At 46.6% G+C, this 18,966-nt stretch overlaps 1 protein-coding gene across 7 annotated transcripts in view; it reads left to right on the forward strand.

The window, feature by feature from the left end:
• The window catches only part of LOC111251690 (uncharacterized), a 169,766-nt gene extending 150,806 nt beyond the window's left edge, over window positions 1-18,960 (forward strand). For all 7 annotated transcript variants that reach the window (XM_086991139.1, XM_022808527.2, XM_086991140.1 and 4 more), the window contains 4 exons: window positions 1,753-2,373; window positions 11,590-11,761; window positions 12,402-12,636; window positions 16,034-18,960. In XM_086991139.1, the coding sequence (XP_086847265.1) occupies window positions 2,039-2,373; window positions 11,590-11,761; window positions 12,402-12,636; window positions 16,034-16,653 (1,362 nt within the window). In that variant the 5' untranslated portion in view covers window positions 1,753-2,038 and the 3' untranslated portion in view covers window positions 16,654-18,960. The remainder of the gene's footprint in view (window positions 1-1,752; window positions 2,374-11,589; window positions 11,762-12,401; window positions 12,637-16,033) is intronic.
• Window positions 18,961-18,966: the final 6 nt, after the last annotated feature.

Consider the following 18,966-nt stretch of genomic DNA (forward strand, 5'->3'; position numbering starts at 1 on the left):
TAGCAGAGTATTCCAGATTCTAAAAAGGTCGAGCGCCCCAGCCACGCCATCTGACTGATCTGTTCTCTCCGAGAGTAAACCGAGACGGGGGTATAAACACTTTCTGGGACCGGTCGGTTTCCCTTAACGAATCAACTTCTTCCACTACTGTATGTCTTCTTACGACTACGGTAGTGACGATGACGCTGCGAAGCATCGCATCGTTTCTCCTCTTTTGTACAGCCATTCTATACAACAAGTCCTAGCTATAGTGTGCGTCTGTGTCATGAACGAGCGCGAACTCATTTTATCCTAGTCGCGGCATCAGACGAGATGAGAATAGGAAAAGTCGCCAAGCAAAGATTCCACGCCTGAAACTCCCGCCCTAGCCAGGCTCGATGACAGCCGCTGATGAATAGGCTTATTTATAGAAGCAGCAGGGTCAGCGACAATTCCAATCTTTGACGATAGCAGTCATTGCAGAGATGGTGGCTATTGCGGCGGCGGCGGCGGCAGCGGCCACAAGAAGCGACACATAAAGGCTATGCAGAGTAGAATATAGTCTGTAGTCTCTGGCGGACTCAAGCGACGATTCGCGGGTTCTCTTCTCATCGTTCTATTTATCTCTCCCTGCTTTTCTGCCGTTCTCTCTGTTCATGGACATTTGGATGCATGGGTCATGCCAACGTGGCGCTTAGCAGTCCTGTTCATGATGAAATAAAATCCCTGCGTGCAAGCTCGCGGAACGGACGTGTTTATGTAGTTTAGTGGAATGAGTAGAGTCAGTTGGAGCAGCCCGATAGAGATACGGTGCCACGCGAACCACTGACGACATACGACTCTCCCCGTATTCCATCGCAGGTCCTAAGCCATTTGTATACGACGCAGGAGGCTTTCGCGCAATCATTGCTGGCCACCATTTGCCGCCGGGTTAAGGAATAGAGCGCATAAACATGGTCACCAAGATCATTCCGTCCTACCTCAGCACCTACATTGCTATAGCTAACAGGCTTGCCCCGTTTGCCGTTTTCGTGCTGTGCTCATCAGCTCAATACGTGGGCGGAGTCGAAACGGCTGTTATGGCCCTACCTGTTACGGTAGTAGGGGCATAGCCAGGTCTGCCACAGTCTAAAAGAGGCGGTGCGGGCATTCCGGTGAATGTCTACCGAATACGCTTTACCAGCGGGGGTAGACGAACTGGGGAGGGAAAACTCTTTAGAAATATGGTCTCGTTTGGCTTTATCTATGTAGCTAACAACACCGGCCGTGGCTTCATCATTCACGTATTGCAGTTATGTGTCCTGGTTACGTAAAGCAGGGAAATACCATCTCCCCATTACTGATTTTATTCGCTCTAAGAGAAATACAGGTACAGAAACGCGATTGCGGCCAGCCCAGGATGTGCTAATTGTAGATGTTATATGGAGAGCGTCTTCGTAGTAAATACATTATATACTAGAAAGACCATATAAAACCGGCGCTTCACTTTTATTCCAGCTAAGCGATCCCTTCTCCGATTAAACCTTTTTTTCTTTACCAGTGCAGGTTAAATGCGAGCGAAAACAATCAAGGGCATTTTTGACGTATAAAAAGTGAATACTGTCCTATGTAATGTGATGTTAAAAGCTGTGTAAAATCTATTATTGTTATCGCTTGTTTAGATAAAAAAAAATTTCCTTTCGATTCGTGTGCACAGAGGTAATTATCATATTTATATATTTTTTTAAAGCCGTTTTTTTCTAACCAATTTTACTTTTTTCTTCTGTTGCACAGGTGTAGCCTCGATACAGCGTTTAGCGTTCCTGTCGATGAGTTGCTATTGCAGAACCACAGTGTTGTCGCCTAGCGCTATCGATTAATTACTCTTGTAGATCGAGAATCAATTGAAGGTTGAAACACGCTACAATGAGCCGCTGCGATTATGGGCCCCTTCGTAGATGATGCGGCCGCAAGCGTGCTCGCCAGAGAGCCATTGCGAGACGACAGCTGAGGGCGTGCTGACGCCCTCCCCGAGCAGCGGGGCTTTGTCAGCGCGGGTCCCAGTCGGCTGCACCCCGTCATGGAGTACCACTGGGCCGACTGGAGCGACGCGGGGCTGTGGACCTGGGCACCGGATGATGAAGATGACGAGCTTGTGTATTTTCGCTGCAGCTCGTCGGGACGCTGCGCCGACCTGTTACCGGCGCCGCCGCACTTTGTGCCGCCTCCTCCAGCGCCGCCAGGAGTATGCGCCGCGGGCTTGGCTTCCGACGATCTACAGTTCTGTCCGGCTGGACAGCTTATGGGTGATCGAGCCCTAAGTTCCCTGTTAGGGCCGTCTGCTTTGCCCCTCATCACGGTGTTTTGTGCTATCCTTGTCACGGTAACGCTGGTTGCAGCTTTCCTCTTCTGCAAGTGAGTAGCAGTAGTTATAATCGTAGTAATTATGGTCTTGTATGTTTCATTAAATTAGTTTTTAACAAGCTGTACATACATGCACTGATTTTGGAAATAGGAAAAAAATTAATACGCTGTGAAGCGTGGCATAACAGAAAAACTACACGGCGGTAAAAGGGTTGGATAGCTTATTAGGCTATGAATGAAATGGTTTCGTAAACTTTGTTTATTTCATTACTTTGCTCCGTCATTATCTGTCTCTCTCGTGCGCGCGCACCTTTTCGATAGTCTGCAGTAATAGTTGTTGTAGCGGAGACAGGCACTGTTAGTATTGCGACTGTGGTTGTAATAAACAATGACATTATTATTCGGGAGGTCATCGCTCCCACCACACCGTCCACAGAGCCATAAAGAAGAGCGATGCTTTCTGAGTGGAGGACAAATTGTGATATAAAAAAAAAAAAAAAAAAAAAGTAGTAGTAAGACTAGTCAAAAAGAGAAGTAAAATTGTTCTTTCGGTATGTCGCCTCCCCGCTGATATTAGTGCCGGCCGCGGTGGTGGCCAGTCGTCGTCGTCGCCACTGGTCTGGTTCGTCGTGTCCTCCATTCTGTCGGTCGTTATTGCAAGAACTACGAATGGATTTTGAGTCCATACATGTATTTCTGTCTGTGTCTGTGTGTATGATGCAAGCGGCGTTCGAATGTATGGCAACTTGCCGCTACCGCTACAGAACGAACAGAAAATGTATTAGCGGTTTTGTACCCACCGTCAATTCCTACACTGCTAGACCTCTGCACTACCTTCGTTTCACCCGGCCATTCTCTGTATTTCTTCGAAAGAACGCCTCCGTCTTGCCGCGGCCGCTGCTATCGCTGCTTCTTCGTCTGTGCAGTTGTCGCATCGACGACGAACGACAGCCACCCCAACGAGAGAGTAGCTAAAGGAAAAACACGATTTCTCCTACGACATTCCTGCGACGTTCCCGGAGACTCCATCTCTTTCTTTCCTCCATGAACCCCTGTTTCCACCCTGTCCGCTTCATCCACAACCGATTCCATTCTTAGGCTCAAAGGAATTTCCTCTTCCTCTCTCGCTTATAGATCCGACCGCGGTCTGCGTCGGGTCCTGCGTAACAGCTAAAGCAGTAACCGCTTGCAGCGCAACAAACTCGGACGACTTCGTTCGTTTCTTTGGGTCCGTCGAACTACCAGACAAACCGACTCGTTGCCGCCTCCAGCAGTCGACTGGTTGTCGTTCATGCGTCCTTCCGAGCTATAATAAAACAACCGGACGAACAGGAAAGGTCTAGCGAGCAGCAGTCCCCAAGCTCGTAGCACAACAACTCCATTCAGAGTCGATCGGTGGGAGAGGCGGTGACTATATACCACCACCACCATCAGCAGTCTGCCTGCTTTGCCAGTTCGTGGGTTCCCCACAGCAGCAGCAGCAGCAGCAGCAACCCTTCGAATGGGGTTAGTGAACTAGCGGCGCTCTTATGGAAACGGGTGGGGGATTCGGCCTGCGCTTAGGATTGGATTGACGGGATGAAAGACTGCCAGCGCCCTCTATAGGTTACTAAGTGAATCTGGCTGGCTATTTGCTTGCTCTTGCCTTGTGCTCTTCTATTTTCAACGGTGCGCTGTGGTCTGTGAAAACGAAGCGCCTGCTAAATTGGTGTTATTTCTGTTATTACTTGACTATCGGGAAAAGCAACTACCTGGACCCTTTATTGTATCTAGAGCATTAGGCACCTACGTTGATAGTAGGTGCAAGCTTTGCTGGCCAAAGTTACTCTGCATTTTCATACTCGTAATACATATAGCACAACAGGCGAGCATCGGTTTCGAACCTCCAATGGCAACTGTTTTTCTTTAAGCCTTCGACATTTTTCGCTGGCTCGTTGGGCTTTCTCTTACAATATCACCGATATCAGCGAATGCGCAATGATTTTCAATGCTAAAGCCGTATTATTGTGGCGTGGTCGGTTTGGTCTGAGATGCCGCGAAAGGGTGCCGCTCTCCAGTGGATGGCCATCGCGCCTTTATAAGTGCATACGAGCGGGTCAGAGGGGATCACGGTAAGCATAGGCGAATACGTGTAGCCGTATAGTGCGCGAGAAGGCTCGTTGTACAACAATTGCCCTTATATTAGACGAAGGCCGGAACGACCGGCGGAACCAGTTCTGTTCCTTGCAGTATCTACAGGCTCAGTTCACATTCGCAATCGAAACAGTAGCCAGGCAACAAGGCCGAAAATAGTGATATCCGTAACCGTCTTTTACGTCGTATTTAGTCTATTGTCTCTCTTTTCCTTTTGCGCGGTTTTCTGGACGACCCTGGCCCGTGCATTGTTTAAACTCAACGAGCAGCAACGATGAATTTTGAGTGATGGCTCAAATGGAAGACAACACTTGCTCTTGGAAGTAGTAAAAGCATGGAAACAGACACGGTACTCCTGACCGGTGAAGAACCGAGTAACCTTTATCGTGCCGTCCCTACTAAACTATCGCTTCCTTCACCATCAGAATAGGTGCGATAGCTGATCGACATTTGGATATTATCTATTATGAGAGGTGACCTAACGGTAAAGTGGATCGCTACGGTGAGCGCTCTGTGAATCGAAACTAAGAAAGAGAATCGGGGACGCGTCGACGACGACGACAACAACAGCAGCATCGGCTTGAGTTTGCAGTTGACTAACTTGTTAGTTAAACAGGTAGAACTTGTCGTTTAGCGTGCTTGGCCGGATACAGCCACCTCTCGAGTTCCCTGTTTGTGGATCGTGCGCAGCGGCTGTAGTGGGCCAGTTTCAAAAGCAGTAGCAGCTTGAACAAAAAGGTGTACACATCATCGTTGTTGTCGAACAGGCCATCCTCCCGTAAGTCCGTACTGTCAGCGCAGATCGTCACCCAGTCGGATGCTAAGCCGATGCTACGATGCTATGACGATGCTTTAAGTGGGATCTCGCGCTTGCTCGAAACCTAAAAGCCCCCTTCAGCCCTTAGATGTCGTCTGCTCGGGCAACGAAGTCCGAATCGATCAATCAATTCATATAGCCGTTGATCCGACTGCGCCTTATTAGCCAACAACGTCAGCACATCTAGCAGGCTCACGTTGAATGTTTGTCTAACCAAAATCGCCTGCAGTTCGTTGAATAGACCCCTGCTTACAGGATCTATAATATATATATATAAATATATATATTTGCACGCTTCAACACTCACATTGCGTCTCTGTGGCTTCGATGATGGCTAGGACAGCCAGTCCAATCAGCCACTCGGTAAGCTATTCCAGCAATAGCCATACTATGGCTACGATTGCCTACACAGTAGTCAGCAGCATTAGTATACACAGTTAGCTCGCTCCCGCCACCTCTAGCACAGAGCTGGAGGTGTGTGTGTGAAAGCCCTGTGGAGCTCAGCAACGGCCGTTACCTCGTACATATCGGAACGACGGTGTAGTACTTGGCCAAAGCAACGCCTCGGGCGGGAAGACACTCTTTTGTTGCACTCTCTGGATGCACGCCTGTTAGAGGAGGATTCTGCCACTGCGCCTGCGAGGGAACTAAACGCCTGAACGTTTCTGCTGCTAAACGCTTCAATGCACAGTAGGCAGATAGACAGAAGCAGACACCCACAAACCTAAACAGTGTACGAGCGAAGGTTGGGGCGACCCCTTACAGGAAAGCTCATACAGGACAACGCTATTAGCGATAATGAAGCGACTGGACCGGACCGCACAGAGGAACAGGGAGCGGCAGACGAAACGGTACTGAGGTAGAGGAAAGAGTGACTGTTGGGACTGCCGCTTCCTCAAGCATAGGTGGCTTTAGGTTAGTCTGTGGATGTTGTCGATGTGCGTCTATAGGGCTGTGCTTGTGCGTGTGCACGCTTCGGTGGCTTTTAGCCATCGTCTTGTATCCCCTGGCAAAAGCCACAGACAGCAAAGGCTGTCAAATAAGCCCAATTTTTCTTTCTCTATAGCTTATAGTAGGTGATTACGAGTTAATGGATCCATGCGTAACAATGGAGTATACTTCATATACAGATACTTACAGCCAAAGTGTCGAAGAGCTCAACTATTATTGGCTTTTTTTAAATACCAGTGTAAAAGGTGTGCATTTTGTGCCTTCCGAGTTTCGATATCGTGCGGGCGAACCGTTTGTCGTCAGCGTCGGACCCAACCTAATCCAGAAAGCAGAAGGAAAAACAATTTGATACAATTCTAGTGTACAAGCAAAACACGATCAATTTTCGATCACTTGCAAGGTACCGTGGTTTTTAGCTCGAACGGGTCCGGTAGTTGCAAGCAGGGGGCCGTTATTGACACGGTACTACCGCTGAGCTGCAAAATAGGGCGTACAAAGGGTCATATTTTGAAGTTTCCGCAGGGGCGGAGATTCAGTTAGAAAGCAAGGGTAGGCGCAAGAATTTCGTGTTCTCTCCTTCGAAAAGCTATTACTGTTGTCGCGTTAAAGCTTCATCTGCTTTACACACAATAACCGAAGACTTACTATCATACACGAACGACGGCTACTCGTTGTCAATAGAATCCTAGCAGAGGTAAAATGCTGGCTAAGTTTACGAAGTGGCCTAATATCAGTTAACCCAAAATGAATCTAGTTAAGTTCTGCTAGTGCTCACTAATCGATAACAAAAGACTTTTGCTATGCCGTTATTCCATAGAGCACACACTCCACAACTGGGGTGTACGAAAATAGGTTAAATATTTGTCCAGCGTAAAACTATTAGATAAGGCGGACGTAAAGGGATTTTGTGTGCGGTCAGTTTTAACCGTATCGTGGGATTTCCTAGCCAAAAGACACTGCTGTATATGACATTTGCATTTGTCGTGTAACGACAAGAGCACAAATTTGCCTTAAATAGCCATTCGATTCACTGCCGTTTGACCTAAAAGTAAAAAATCACACTCAGAATCAACAGAGAAAGGCATAGCTCAGTTGTCCTGCTTGGCAGGTTTTTAAGGATCGAACGCAAGTGAATCCTGTTCATCTCGCTTTTTTCCCCCCTTTTAACGCCTCGCCCCTCGTAAATTTCGCTCCCTTCGAATGCCTCGAGAACAGCGGCTACAGTGAGGGGTACGAGCCAGTTTTTGCGTTTTGGCAAATATGCGACTGGAGTGAGAGATTTGGCTGGTATTCTGGCGATGACAATTAGTCAGTCCGTTCGTTCCACGCCGTGCGTGATACAATAGCATTGTCATACCTGCTAAACCTACCGGCGGTCATCGACAGAGCGTCATTGCAGACAGCAAACGCACTTTGATGCGCACACAGAAGACGGCTTTTCTTTCGATTTGAGATCATTTTTCGAGATTTCCGCAGTGACATCGATAGTGGCGCATGATTGCCCCCTTCATCTCTCGATTTTCTATGATATTCCCCTGTTTGTCGTTGGTAGCGAGCGGCTAGCATTTCTGCCTGCCAAATGTGATGCAGCAGAAGCCATAAGCCACAACAGTTTCATTGTCTCCCCTCCACCAAACCGTATAGCCCGTGACAATAGTGTGGCTTGTTCGACATTGCAAACCTCGCGTCCGCAAAACCTTCGTTTTCTTCAATCGATTGTTTGTTCTAGGGGTCGCCTGCACTGTTGCCGCATTTCCGACGCGGCTCCCTATAGCGTTGCAATACGCTGTGCTCGGCTCCCCCAGAAAGGACACCGCCCAGCATATATTTGTTTGTTGATATTCGATGGAGTTCGCCTCGATGGCATTAACCTGAACCCGTGTGGCGCCGCTTTACGGCTCATTTTGCATATGGCCGGTACTACATAGTAGCTCCGGTACTGTTGCTCGATTCATTCGATCTCTTCTGTCCAAGCATGACAGGGTCGAGAAGGCTGCGGTATCAACGGCAGACGCCAGTCCCGCACCACTATCAATAGGCATTTGAATATAAAGTGGCCAGGGCGGAAGGACAGAAAGGGAATCGGAGACAGCGATGTTAGCGACGTCGCGATTGGTGATGGCCATAGTGGCGCTGGTTTCGGCTACTGTAGCAGGGGCTTTGACAGCAGAGGCAACAGCTACTTAGGTACTAACAAAGCCGGTCGAGCTAACGGCTGACGGGATGCTGCTGTTCGCTGATTTTGGTAGTTTCGGCTGGATATTCATTTTTGTCAATGCTTTTCGTTACATTCTCCCACACCTACTTCGAGTTTTACGTCTGGGACCGCTATCAAGTATCGATTTAGATTGAGCTGGACACCGCCGGAACTGGCGCAGGTATTGATGAATGAGTAATCATCGCTTGCAATTAAAATTGTTTTCATTGTCAACACAGTTATAGCCGCCATTGTTGGTCTTGCTAGCAGTAAATCGAATACTGCGACTAATAATTGCATTTAGCAGAACGATTTTTCAATCAATTAGTAACATTTTCATGATATTCGACGTATCTGACCTTCGTCACCCGTCAGTGTGATTCCGCAATAGCGTGCTCCCCTTCTCGAAGTATCATAACAGTAACGACATGCAGTCTTCTCCTGGCAGACAGCAGCAGGGAACGAGGCTTTCTACGGAACACTCCGATTGCTGCTGCCGCTACTTCTCTCGTTGCGATTACGATGACTGTGAAGCAGCCTACGATTTCATGCGATGAGATGACCCGCTGGCTGGTCATCCTTAATGGTTACAGATAGGCCCAAGGGAAGGAAAGCAGCGACTGGGAGAGAAACGCGGCTACCGGAGGGCCTATGGGATAGGACGGGTCCAGCGCTAGCCCTCAGCGAGACATTCGAGTCCTGTTGCCGAGTTGCGCCACCCCTAGGGCATCGCTTGTTATTGTTGCGGCAGCACTACCAGGTCGCTGGTGCCTCCGTTGTTGTTATTTGGCTTCGCTGTTGTGTTGACGTTGCCTACCGTCCGTTGGCCGGCTTCCATTCACTATTTTCGCTGCTGTTATTGGTTGCTGGTTGGCTTGGTGTCGCCATCTTTGAGGAATTGGTAACGGCGACACTTACACAAGCCATCACTGGGCCGCTAAGACGATTACGGCGACAGGAAAAAGAAGCGCAAGTTGGCAAGTCTAACGCGTTGAAGACAATAATTTTTTCTTTTTCGCTTATACTGTCCCTATGTGATTCATAGTTGTCTTCTCGGCGTCGGAGCAGCCGCCAAGTCGGCCGCAATGGAACAACCACAACCGTTGTCGTCGTCGTCGTAGTGATCATTCGTCGGTAGACCGAAGGGTTCGTTGTCATTTTTCATACAAGCGGACATTATTTGCGCAGAAGACTAATAACAACATGAATGATCAACAACGCGAGGGAGAGGTGGGTGCGAAGAGGAAAGCTGGAAAAAAGGAAGTTGTGATCGTTCCAGGGATAACCTAGCTGCCCGCTGTGTGTATGTCTGCAGTATATAAATAATTGTCTCGCTCTGGCGCCGCTGGCGTTGTCCATGCGACTGCGGTGCGTTAAGCGTATTCCGACGTATTCGACGCTAGCTGTTTCGCTGGTAGCAGCATTGGCTAATTGTTGTGCTTGACGTTTCTGCTGTAAGTTTATATGTAGTAGTTTGTTATTGGTTTTGTTCCGTGCTAGGATTGCTGCGGCTGTAACGCTGGTTGGTCGAGGATACGTTCATATCAGAAAGGACTGTGGCTATGGAATGGTTGTCCGATTTGTTCCATGTCGTTTGCCTGAGAGCCTTACATGCTACTCGTTTTAATGGCCGATTAGCCAACAGGTCGCAAGTAGCTAGCTACCGGACGCCACTGTCAGACAGATGATGCCTTATCAGGTCAGCCAAAGGCTTATTTGGTTGGGTTGTAACATAGTTTACGTTTCGACGCCATTGAGCTAGACAGAGTTTCATACTATAATATAAATCTACTATAGGCAATCCATTCTATTTCTATCAACTCGTACAATTCGCGTGCTTCTCGATAAGCTAAGAACAGATTGGTCTTTTCAACAAACTTCGAACCGGTCTTTCGTCAGGGTCTCGGCTACGCTTGAGAATCAAGATGGCTGTGACATTTGATCGATAGACCTTCCGTGGATCAAAAACGGATTTTATTATCAAGTAGATGGACAGACAGACAGACATACAGGCAAACAAACAGACAGACACCGTCGGCGGTAATGCGGACATTAGAATAGAATGGCGCGTGTCTGCTGACTTGTTTAGGCCACCCATGCGATGGTGTCTACCATGTTTTCACCGCCGTTGGCCTGGTTGACGTGAACACACACACTTATGTTATACACCTTTGTTATAATCAAGAGCACTATCATTAATGGTACACTATAGATAGAAATCATTATGTTTCGTATCGCCACATATTCGATCAGACTCAGATAGTTCCTTGTACTCTATTTTTATAAACCGAACGAAATCTGATTTCGATCAACTTCGTAAACAGTTGAGCCTGGACAGACACTTGTGCGTATACGGTTGAAGTCGACCTATCTTTTGGTACGTCGTCTAAGTAGGCACATACGAAGTGACTAATTTAGACGGAAACGCGTTACAGTTTAGCGTCCACCTGAAGATTGTCATCAGTTAGGTTGACACGAGCCTGTAGAAGTAATTTCCACTCACGAACTCTTGTGGGTCGGCGGACAATGCTACAGTGAGCCACTGATGCTTCTACTCGTTTACTCTGACGGTCGAAACACCAGAAACTATAGCCTCTGAGCCGTACCTATCGTAGTCTTGATACTACTATTGGTATTATTGTAGGTACCAGTACAACTATTACTGTAATCCCAGCCAAAAAGCTGCTAGAACGTGAATTTTGTTGGCAGAATAGCTAGCGAATTGGTCGGCAGCGGATAGAGTTAACCTCCAGTTTACACTGACAATATCATAAAAACCGGCCGTAATTAGCCCCTGTTCGGCAAAAAGAGTAGCCCGTAACACGAGCTGTTGCCGCTATCGCTACCGTGATCGGGAACGATAGCTGACCTTCAAAAAAGGTATCGGCGGCCAACACGATTCCAATGATTAAAGAGTATCAACCACGAAGCGACTGGTAATGATGCTACGCAGTTTCGAATCTTGACATACAATCAACTAGACGAAACTTGTGAAAATAATTCTCTTAAACTGGTTCGTACACAAAGTCAGCAGCTGTTCGTACTGGAAAAATTAAATATGTATTTATATAGAGATAAATCAATACGGGCATTTATTTATATCTACTTATGCGAGCAGCATTGTATTTCTATTTGCTAACACTCCTTCTCGCGTCGCTGTCTTTTCCAGGCATAAAAAGAAGGTGGAACACTTTTTGCCGTGCAAGACGAATCAGGTGCCTGGAGCACCGGGCCAGTCCCAGGTTCCGGGCGCTCCTGGAATCAATCCGCTCTTGTTAAATTCGAATCACACGGCAACGCTACATCCGTTCCTGCAGGCAGACGGTCTTAATCCGATTGAGGTACAATACATCTCGCATCCGCCTTTAGTTAAGAAACACCAATCTTATCACTAACATACAATGTTCCCATACGCCACCACCATCAGTCTGTCTTGTTGCTAACAGATTTAAAATCAGCTTCAACAGTCTACATCGTCTTACTCATGCGCGTCATAGAAATAGTTCGATAACTTTCCATAGGCCGATACTAACCGTTTGATGTATATGTATATGTAGACTATATAAGAATACCTGTTTCCCTTAGACATGTTTTAATGGCAGTATAATCAATGACGACTATCACTAACGGGTCCGGGTAATAGCTTGCGTGTATTGTTGATTCCTACAAGTAAACGCTGAATCTCGAAGGTTTCCGCCACTCCGGCATGATCTTCGTAAGCGCCTTGCCAGTACCATTGGGCTACGACTAACTAGCATACGAACTTACAATCACGTAATCAACTTCGTTTTCAGTTCCTTTAACACATTATTCATTTAGCATTGCGCATCGTTCCTAACAATCGGGACCTTCTTTTTTTTCTAGCTTCTATAACCAATTGGATCTTGCCTGTTTCAAATGCACGAGATGAAGTAGACTGAATATGACATTTAACATTCAATTTTGCGATCGGATTGCTGACACCGTTTGGCATGATTGCAGTTGTCCGATGTCAAATGTGGGGCATACGGCGGTCAGGGCCAAGGTCAGGGATTCACGACGCTCCCATCAGCATTCCGAGGTATCGTCACACCCTCGGTGATCTCACTGAATGATCCGCAACGTTCACAGCGACGGAAACAGCTGGGCGCAGGTGGTGGACCCGGGTCCAACAAAGAGCAGTACAACCCCATCTACGAACAGGTCCTTGATCAGGACCGACAAGAAGATGAACACAGTAAGTATACGATATTAAGCGGTAGTGGTTTCTGCTGTGGCTGTCATTCTCGTGTGTGTTGTTACGGCTGTCGTTGTTATTATTATTATTATCCTCGATTATTCATTATATTTCTGTTTCGTCTGTTCAGCTCTTCTTCAAAGGCTGTCATTGTCGATTCCAGTTACGTGCTTTTTCTCTGCACACTCCCGCTATTTCCCTTTACTCGCTGCTTACCTGCTTCTTCTTATTAATATTTATGGTTTCCTTTTGGTCATCTTTACGGCAGACGACAAGCCCAAACATCATATCGCCACCCGTTTATATAATGAGTCCCTCCGTTATCTCGCTTGTTGCCGTCGCTGCTGCCGCCGCTGTTGTTATTATTATTGTGACTTTTGCTGCTAGTTGATAACCAGACATCATCGCTTTGCGGATCGACGACAATTGTTCGATAACGTCGGCTGTCAAAAAGAGTAGCGTTTTTCTTGGTGTATCGCGTGTCTGTAGTCGCCAGCTGTCGAGTAGTAGTGAACCCTTGGATATTTTTATATTCGGCTTTATTCCCGTTATCGATACATGATGTACTCTTTGTTATGTAGAAAAAATAATCTCTCTGGTGGGGTGAATAGTCGCCATCATTCGGCCGATGACGACTCGTCGGACGGAATGTTGTCATCAGTGCTGGAGACTACGACAACGTCGGCGGCGAAGGGAAACGTGGTTTTTGAGCGCGCGATTTTCATATTCTACCTTCATATCTTGATAGCAAAGGCACTTAGTACGCTCTGTTGATGTCTCACAGGCTATAGATTGGCTAGAGCAATAGGTCTTCCAAATCCGTTAAACTTATCGAAATTAGAGATATGGAAATGAAAAGAGGTTGAAGTTGTGGTTGTTCAATAGATTTACCTCACTGAATCGAGAAAAAGCATGAAGACGTCACTTTATCCGCGCTTTTCGCGTGTTCTAGGTATTACATTGTTGTGGTAAAACAAGCCCTGATAAATACGTTCGTACAGAACAATACATATAGTGTGTAGGAGTAATGGCCCCGTTATATTATCCTGCCATTAACTCAGTTATACAGCTAGCTTTAAAGCTCGATCAAATAAGCTTTTATGTCAGCGGTTAAAGTACCCTGTCAGAACTTTGCGGTGAAGTAGTCGAACTTACCTCGTCCAGAATTTCATTTATTAGCAGTCGTTGTTCAAGTTTCTGTTTATTGCTGTCCAGGTCGTCTCCCTTTGACTCGTCCTTTTCGTTGGCGAGGCGATGGACACTCAAACTGGTTTTAGTTTATACGAGTGACCCATGGTTTCCGAACATTATAATTGCATCCTATTATTTTGCCAAATAGTGTGCATACGCGCACACATAAGGACGCGTCGCGGTCGTCATATAACGTGTGTTATCGTGAGCAGGCAATGCTTCACCTCGATCTGGTCCTCCGCTAGCCATTAACGGCGTCTGTGAGAGATTGGCCACCGTATGTGAATACGGAGAATCGCTACTATTTACACCGGTTACCTGACGTACCCTGGCGCCACAGACAACTACTATAATCACGATGAAAGCAAGGAGAGTGTTGCGGTTTTTTTTTTTTTATAATATTACTATCATTTTTTCAACACGATTAAGTTAAGACGGTGCGAGGTTTTCGTTGCATTCAACTACGCTTCGCGCACTGCCGTACTATACTAGCTGTTCTGTCTTTCATGATGGTTCTCTTTCTCAACGGATGCTGCGGACATCATATATGAAGTGATTAACGCTTATCGCTGCTGGAACTGCTGATGCTCCGGCTTACGACACATAGCGGTGCCCTACCTGTTGGTACTTGTTGTATTGGCTTCACGCAGGAGTAGTGGCATTTCTTTTTGAGAGACTTTTGTCAGGCAACCGGTTAACAGGACAATCAAAACGAGTCAACTCGTCGACGGCGTTAATGATGATGCTGTTACTAATGTTGTTGATGAGGCTGACTGCGAACAAGGGCGAGAACAACCGGCGACCTCTACTTTATGAGCATCTCTTCATTTTGTTGTTGTTGTTGTTAGTACGACAACAGCGTGGTGTCCTTTGACACGGCTTTATGGCGGTGTTGTTGTTGTTGATGCTGGTGGTGTCTTCGCTTGTGCTGCCCCTTCCGCTGATTTCTCTGGTCATCATGCTGTTCGGCGACCGGTGGCCTGTCGGTGATAGCTTTTTTTCTCATTACCTTCGTTTTTTTCATATGTCCGCCCTGTTCGTTTTCTCGTTTACCCATGTTGTCGCTGTTGTTGGTTTTCTTTTAATTAATCGCTATCACGAATTGGGCGATGACCCGATTCGTGTAGATCTAAGTAATTCATTATTTTTATTACGAGCGCGTGGCGGCGGCTGTATTATCCAGAAGAAGCAACGGCAACAGCCATTAGCAATGCTACGATGAGTATCAGCATGCAAGAGCAAAGAGCGTCATGACGCACGAAGCATTCCCATAGTCGCACGCGGCGACCATATTATGGCCGGTTGTGACCGAAACCGTCACGTCCGATTGCATCGACCCAAACACTGTACAAAGAGACTGTGGCCACTGTGCAAAGTCTAAACAGTTTCAGCGTACTTTCTGCTGTTGCCTTGCGGTTTGTTGTGACGCTGGGGACGCCTCTTCGCATCAGCAAGGTTACCGCAGTTGTTGCCGAAAAAGAATCGCCAGGCTAACCCGACTCGTGCTTCGAACTGCTCGAACCGCAAAGTGAACATGATGATACGTGCCCAAAAACGGCAAAGCGTCGTGCAATGCTACGCTGAACCAACTAGATACGTATATATATGCAGCTAGCAATGGCGTTCTATGTACGTACGTACGTACGTACGTATGTTGACGCAGACGTTTCTTTTTGACTGATGAATTTCACCGACGATATAAGTCGGATGCACCGGTAAGGTACAAGTTGCGTCCAAATATGTCTGTAAAGCAGTTTAATAATACCAGGGCCATTCTTTTTTCGAAGAAAAGAAACTCCTGTGCACTTTCTGGACATTACGAGGGTCAAAAGGGTGAAAAGAACCTTTGAAGCACACATATTTATCAGGTACCAGAGGCAGCTTTGGTAGTACGGACAAGAGAAAGCAATGCCGTGAACTCCCGCGAAGCTCTGCGGCAGCGAGAGTTCGCAAAATAGGAATCATTCAGCGATTAATCGATCGTTTATAAAATGCTGAATACAAAGAAAGAGAGTCAAAGTGCAAAAAGACCGACAGAGAGAAAGATGCACGCACACGCACATAGCGCGAGAGACATAGCAAAAGCTTTCGAGGCGGGTACATTGTCTAGTTATAGAATGACTGTATTGTTTATTGTGCGTTTGTGCACCTTTCATGCAATTAGTCTAATTGTGGTTTATTTTTCCACTATTGTTATTGTTTGCAGGCGAACTGGAGTCTGGCCGGAAGCAGAGCTGTTCATCGGACTCGATCGAGCTCAATAGCAACCTGCAGTACGGGCAGGCGCTCGAGCCAAAACAGAGCTACTACCAGTCGAAGACGCCTCTCGCATTTCCTAACGGCCAGCACAATACGAACACAAACACACGGCCAGTGATTGGAAGTGCACAACCGAGTATCCAAGCAAATACGCTTACGCGACGGACCTTATTGCATCCGTACCAGTCTGGCGCACCCGGAGTGACGGAGAATATCTACGCAGTGATCGATGACGAAGTTCATCAACAACAACAACAACAGCAGCAGCAGCAGCAGCAGCAGCAACAGCAGCAGCAGCAGTCTCCAGCCCTACAACACCATCAGCAACAGCAGCAGCGGTTACCCTATACGATGGATCGGATGAACGGGGTGCACGGCGTTCGTCGAATGCCAATAGTCAGCGTGCAACAGCCTCAGAGGCAGTACGCCACCGGAGGCCGGTTACCCATCGGAGTGAACGGAAATCCTCGCCAGATGTTGCCGTCTCAGCGGCACCATGCCATGCAAGGCCAATATCCCTCAGTATATAGTGATCCACAGGATATGTCGCCATATTCAAATACGTGATGATACAATAGCAAAACAACAGCAACAGTAACATCCCGTTGCCTCTTACACTCTATGTGTCGGATGCTTTCTGATAAAGGGGGGGAGAAAGATTCAATTAAGAACCTGAACTCCTGAAAAATATACAAAAATAAATTGATAAGAGTGAAGGTGATTTCGAGAAGATGTTAGATTCGATGACAGCAATTATATAAGAAAAAAATATTGACAAATAATTTATAATATACGTGTGTGCATTCGGATACATTAGATAGGAGAGACGGCCATAACTACTGTCAACACCAATACCCAACCCCTTACCCATAACACCTTTCCCCATTGAAGACCCAGCGAAAAAGTCCTGACAAGAACACTATAAATAAACAAAAAGAGGAAGTACAATTTAGGGAGAGGGGTAGATGTGGCGTTGGCAGGAAAGGTCTACAACGGATAGCCTGAACAACGACGGTACTACACGGCCGTGGACAACAATTTCCTTTTGTCCAAAACTGACTCGATGGCAGCCAAGCCCATTCGACAACAATGTACAAGATCCATTGCTAACGGTTTTGTTGCCATGGGCAGTCCGTCTCGGAAAGCCGTCGCTTTTCGTCAGGCGCAGCAACAACAACAACAACAACAAGCCAACGCTCTGCATGAAACAATTGAACGACGACGACGACGACGATGACGACGAACAAAAAAATCAAATGTTTATGGTCGTGGTCATCGTCACAAACGCTGTAGGCAAATGGCAAACCCGGAACGCGCCCTAGCCCGGACGCTGCTGACTGTGATCTCTGAGTGTTTGTATCGATGATTATCTTAAAAAAATGGCGGACGAAACAGAAACTATGATTATGACGACATAGGACATTTGGAAGACTTTCCGATTTCGTGCTGTCCAATGGGATGACGGCTCCAGGGCAAGAATGCGCTAAACGTCGTCAATAAGCGTCGCTGTAAACCTACAATCTGGAATACTGAATGAGAAAAAACAAGGGTTAAGTATAGAAGATGCCGAGTTGGGGACCTTGTAGGAGAACAAAAGGCCGCCATTTAGATGGTGGCGGCGAACCCGACGATTCCAAGCAATAAGTGATGTACATAGAAATAAGCAAAGTAGAGTACCCCTTCCTTGAAAGGGAACACGCCATTTCTGGCCGCACATACAGTTCTAGCGGCTTTACAATAATTTGTCGAGTTTCCGAAATCTCTGATAGCGAAAATGAAACAAAAAACTATCCTAACACTCACAGGTCCCTAAGAAAAAAGGGGACTTGCCGCCTACTTGGAACTGTAAGTGCAGTCGGAGTGGCTTTTGTTTGGCCGACAGAATAGGCCGCCAACTTCTAAGTCAAGTGCCTCGGTGGCGGTGCACGCACATACAGTTACTACGTACATGACAGGACAGAGACACATTGGCAGACAGCTAAGCAGGTGAGTCAACACGAGAATGAAGGTAAACGAACAGAGACAAACATCAGGCCAAAATTAAATGGACTCTGTCAAGACAAAGAAAGTGGTACAAGAGGAAAGACGGTAGATAACATCTAGGAATGGAAGGTCGACAGCCAGACACAAGCAAAATCTAGAGAAAAAAAGACGAAAATGAAAGACCTTGCATCCGTATCAATAATCATCTGATGCAATAAGCTACGTAATAACCACAACCACATATCGATATACTACAACAACAACAACATTATAATAGTGATGATAATTAAAATGAAATAATATGATCGATAATAGTAAGTAACTGATAATGAAGAGATTCAATCTGTGAATGCTTAGATGATGAGTAGGTCTGTTTATAAAATCGAGAAAAATTGGAAGGGATACGACACATACGCTGGAAAAATAGGCTGATGTGACCTGGTGTCATGTGAAAATTTGATGCAGGTGCGGAAGGCTGATATCCACAGAATTAAATCGGATAGAAAAGTAAGTGAACAGCTATGCTGCTGCACGTAGAAGGAATACAGAAAATATTGAACAAAATCACGTGTTAGACCTTTTTCAATTAAATTAAATGAATTCTATAATATTTCGAGCTATTTCGGTCGAGGGGGGCACAGCTGGGAAAACTTGTCGCGTGCCGGCCTGCCGAGGTCGCCGTTGTAACCAAATGTATAAATTGTATATATATATAATAAAAACGAACGAAAATTCGAGAGATGAACGATGTCATAGCGACGAAAAGACAAGATGGGCCGTAGACGCGCTGCAGGGATATGCACTCGAGCTAGCCGGGAAAAGATCGAAGACAAAAGCGTTATATATTGGTGATGACGACGACACACAGAGTACCCAACAGTAGAAAGGAGTATATAT

The sequence above is a fragment of the Varroa destructor genome, unplaced genomic scaffold (assembly GCF_002443255.2).
Source record: "Varroa destructor unplaced genomic scaffold, Vdes_3.0 BEIS01000005.1, whole genome shotgun sequence".
Classification (NCBI taxonomy): domain Eukaryota; kingdom Metazoa; phylum Arthropoda; class Arachnida; order Mesostigmata; family Varroidae; genus Varroa; species Varroa destructor.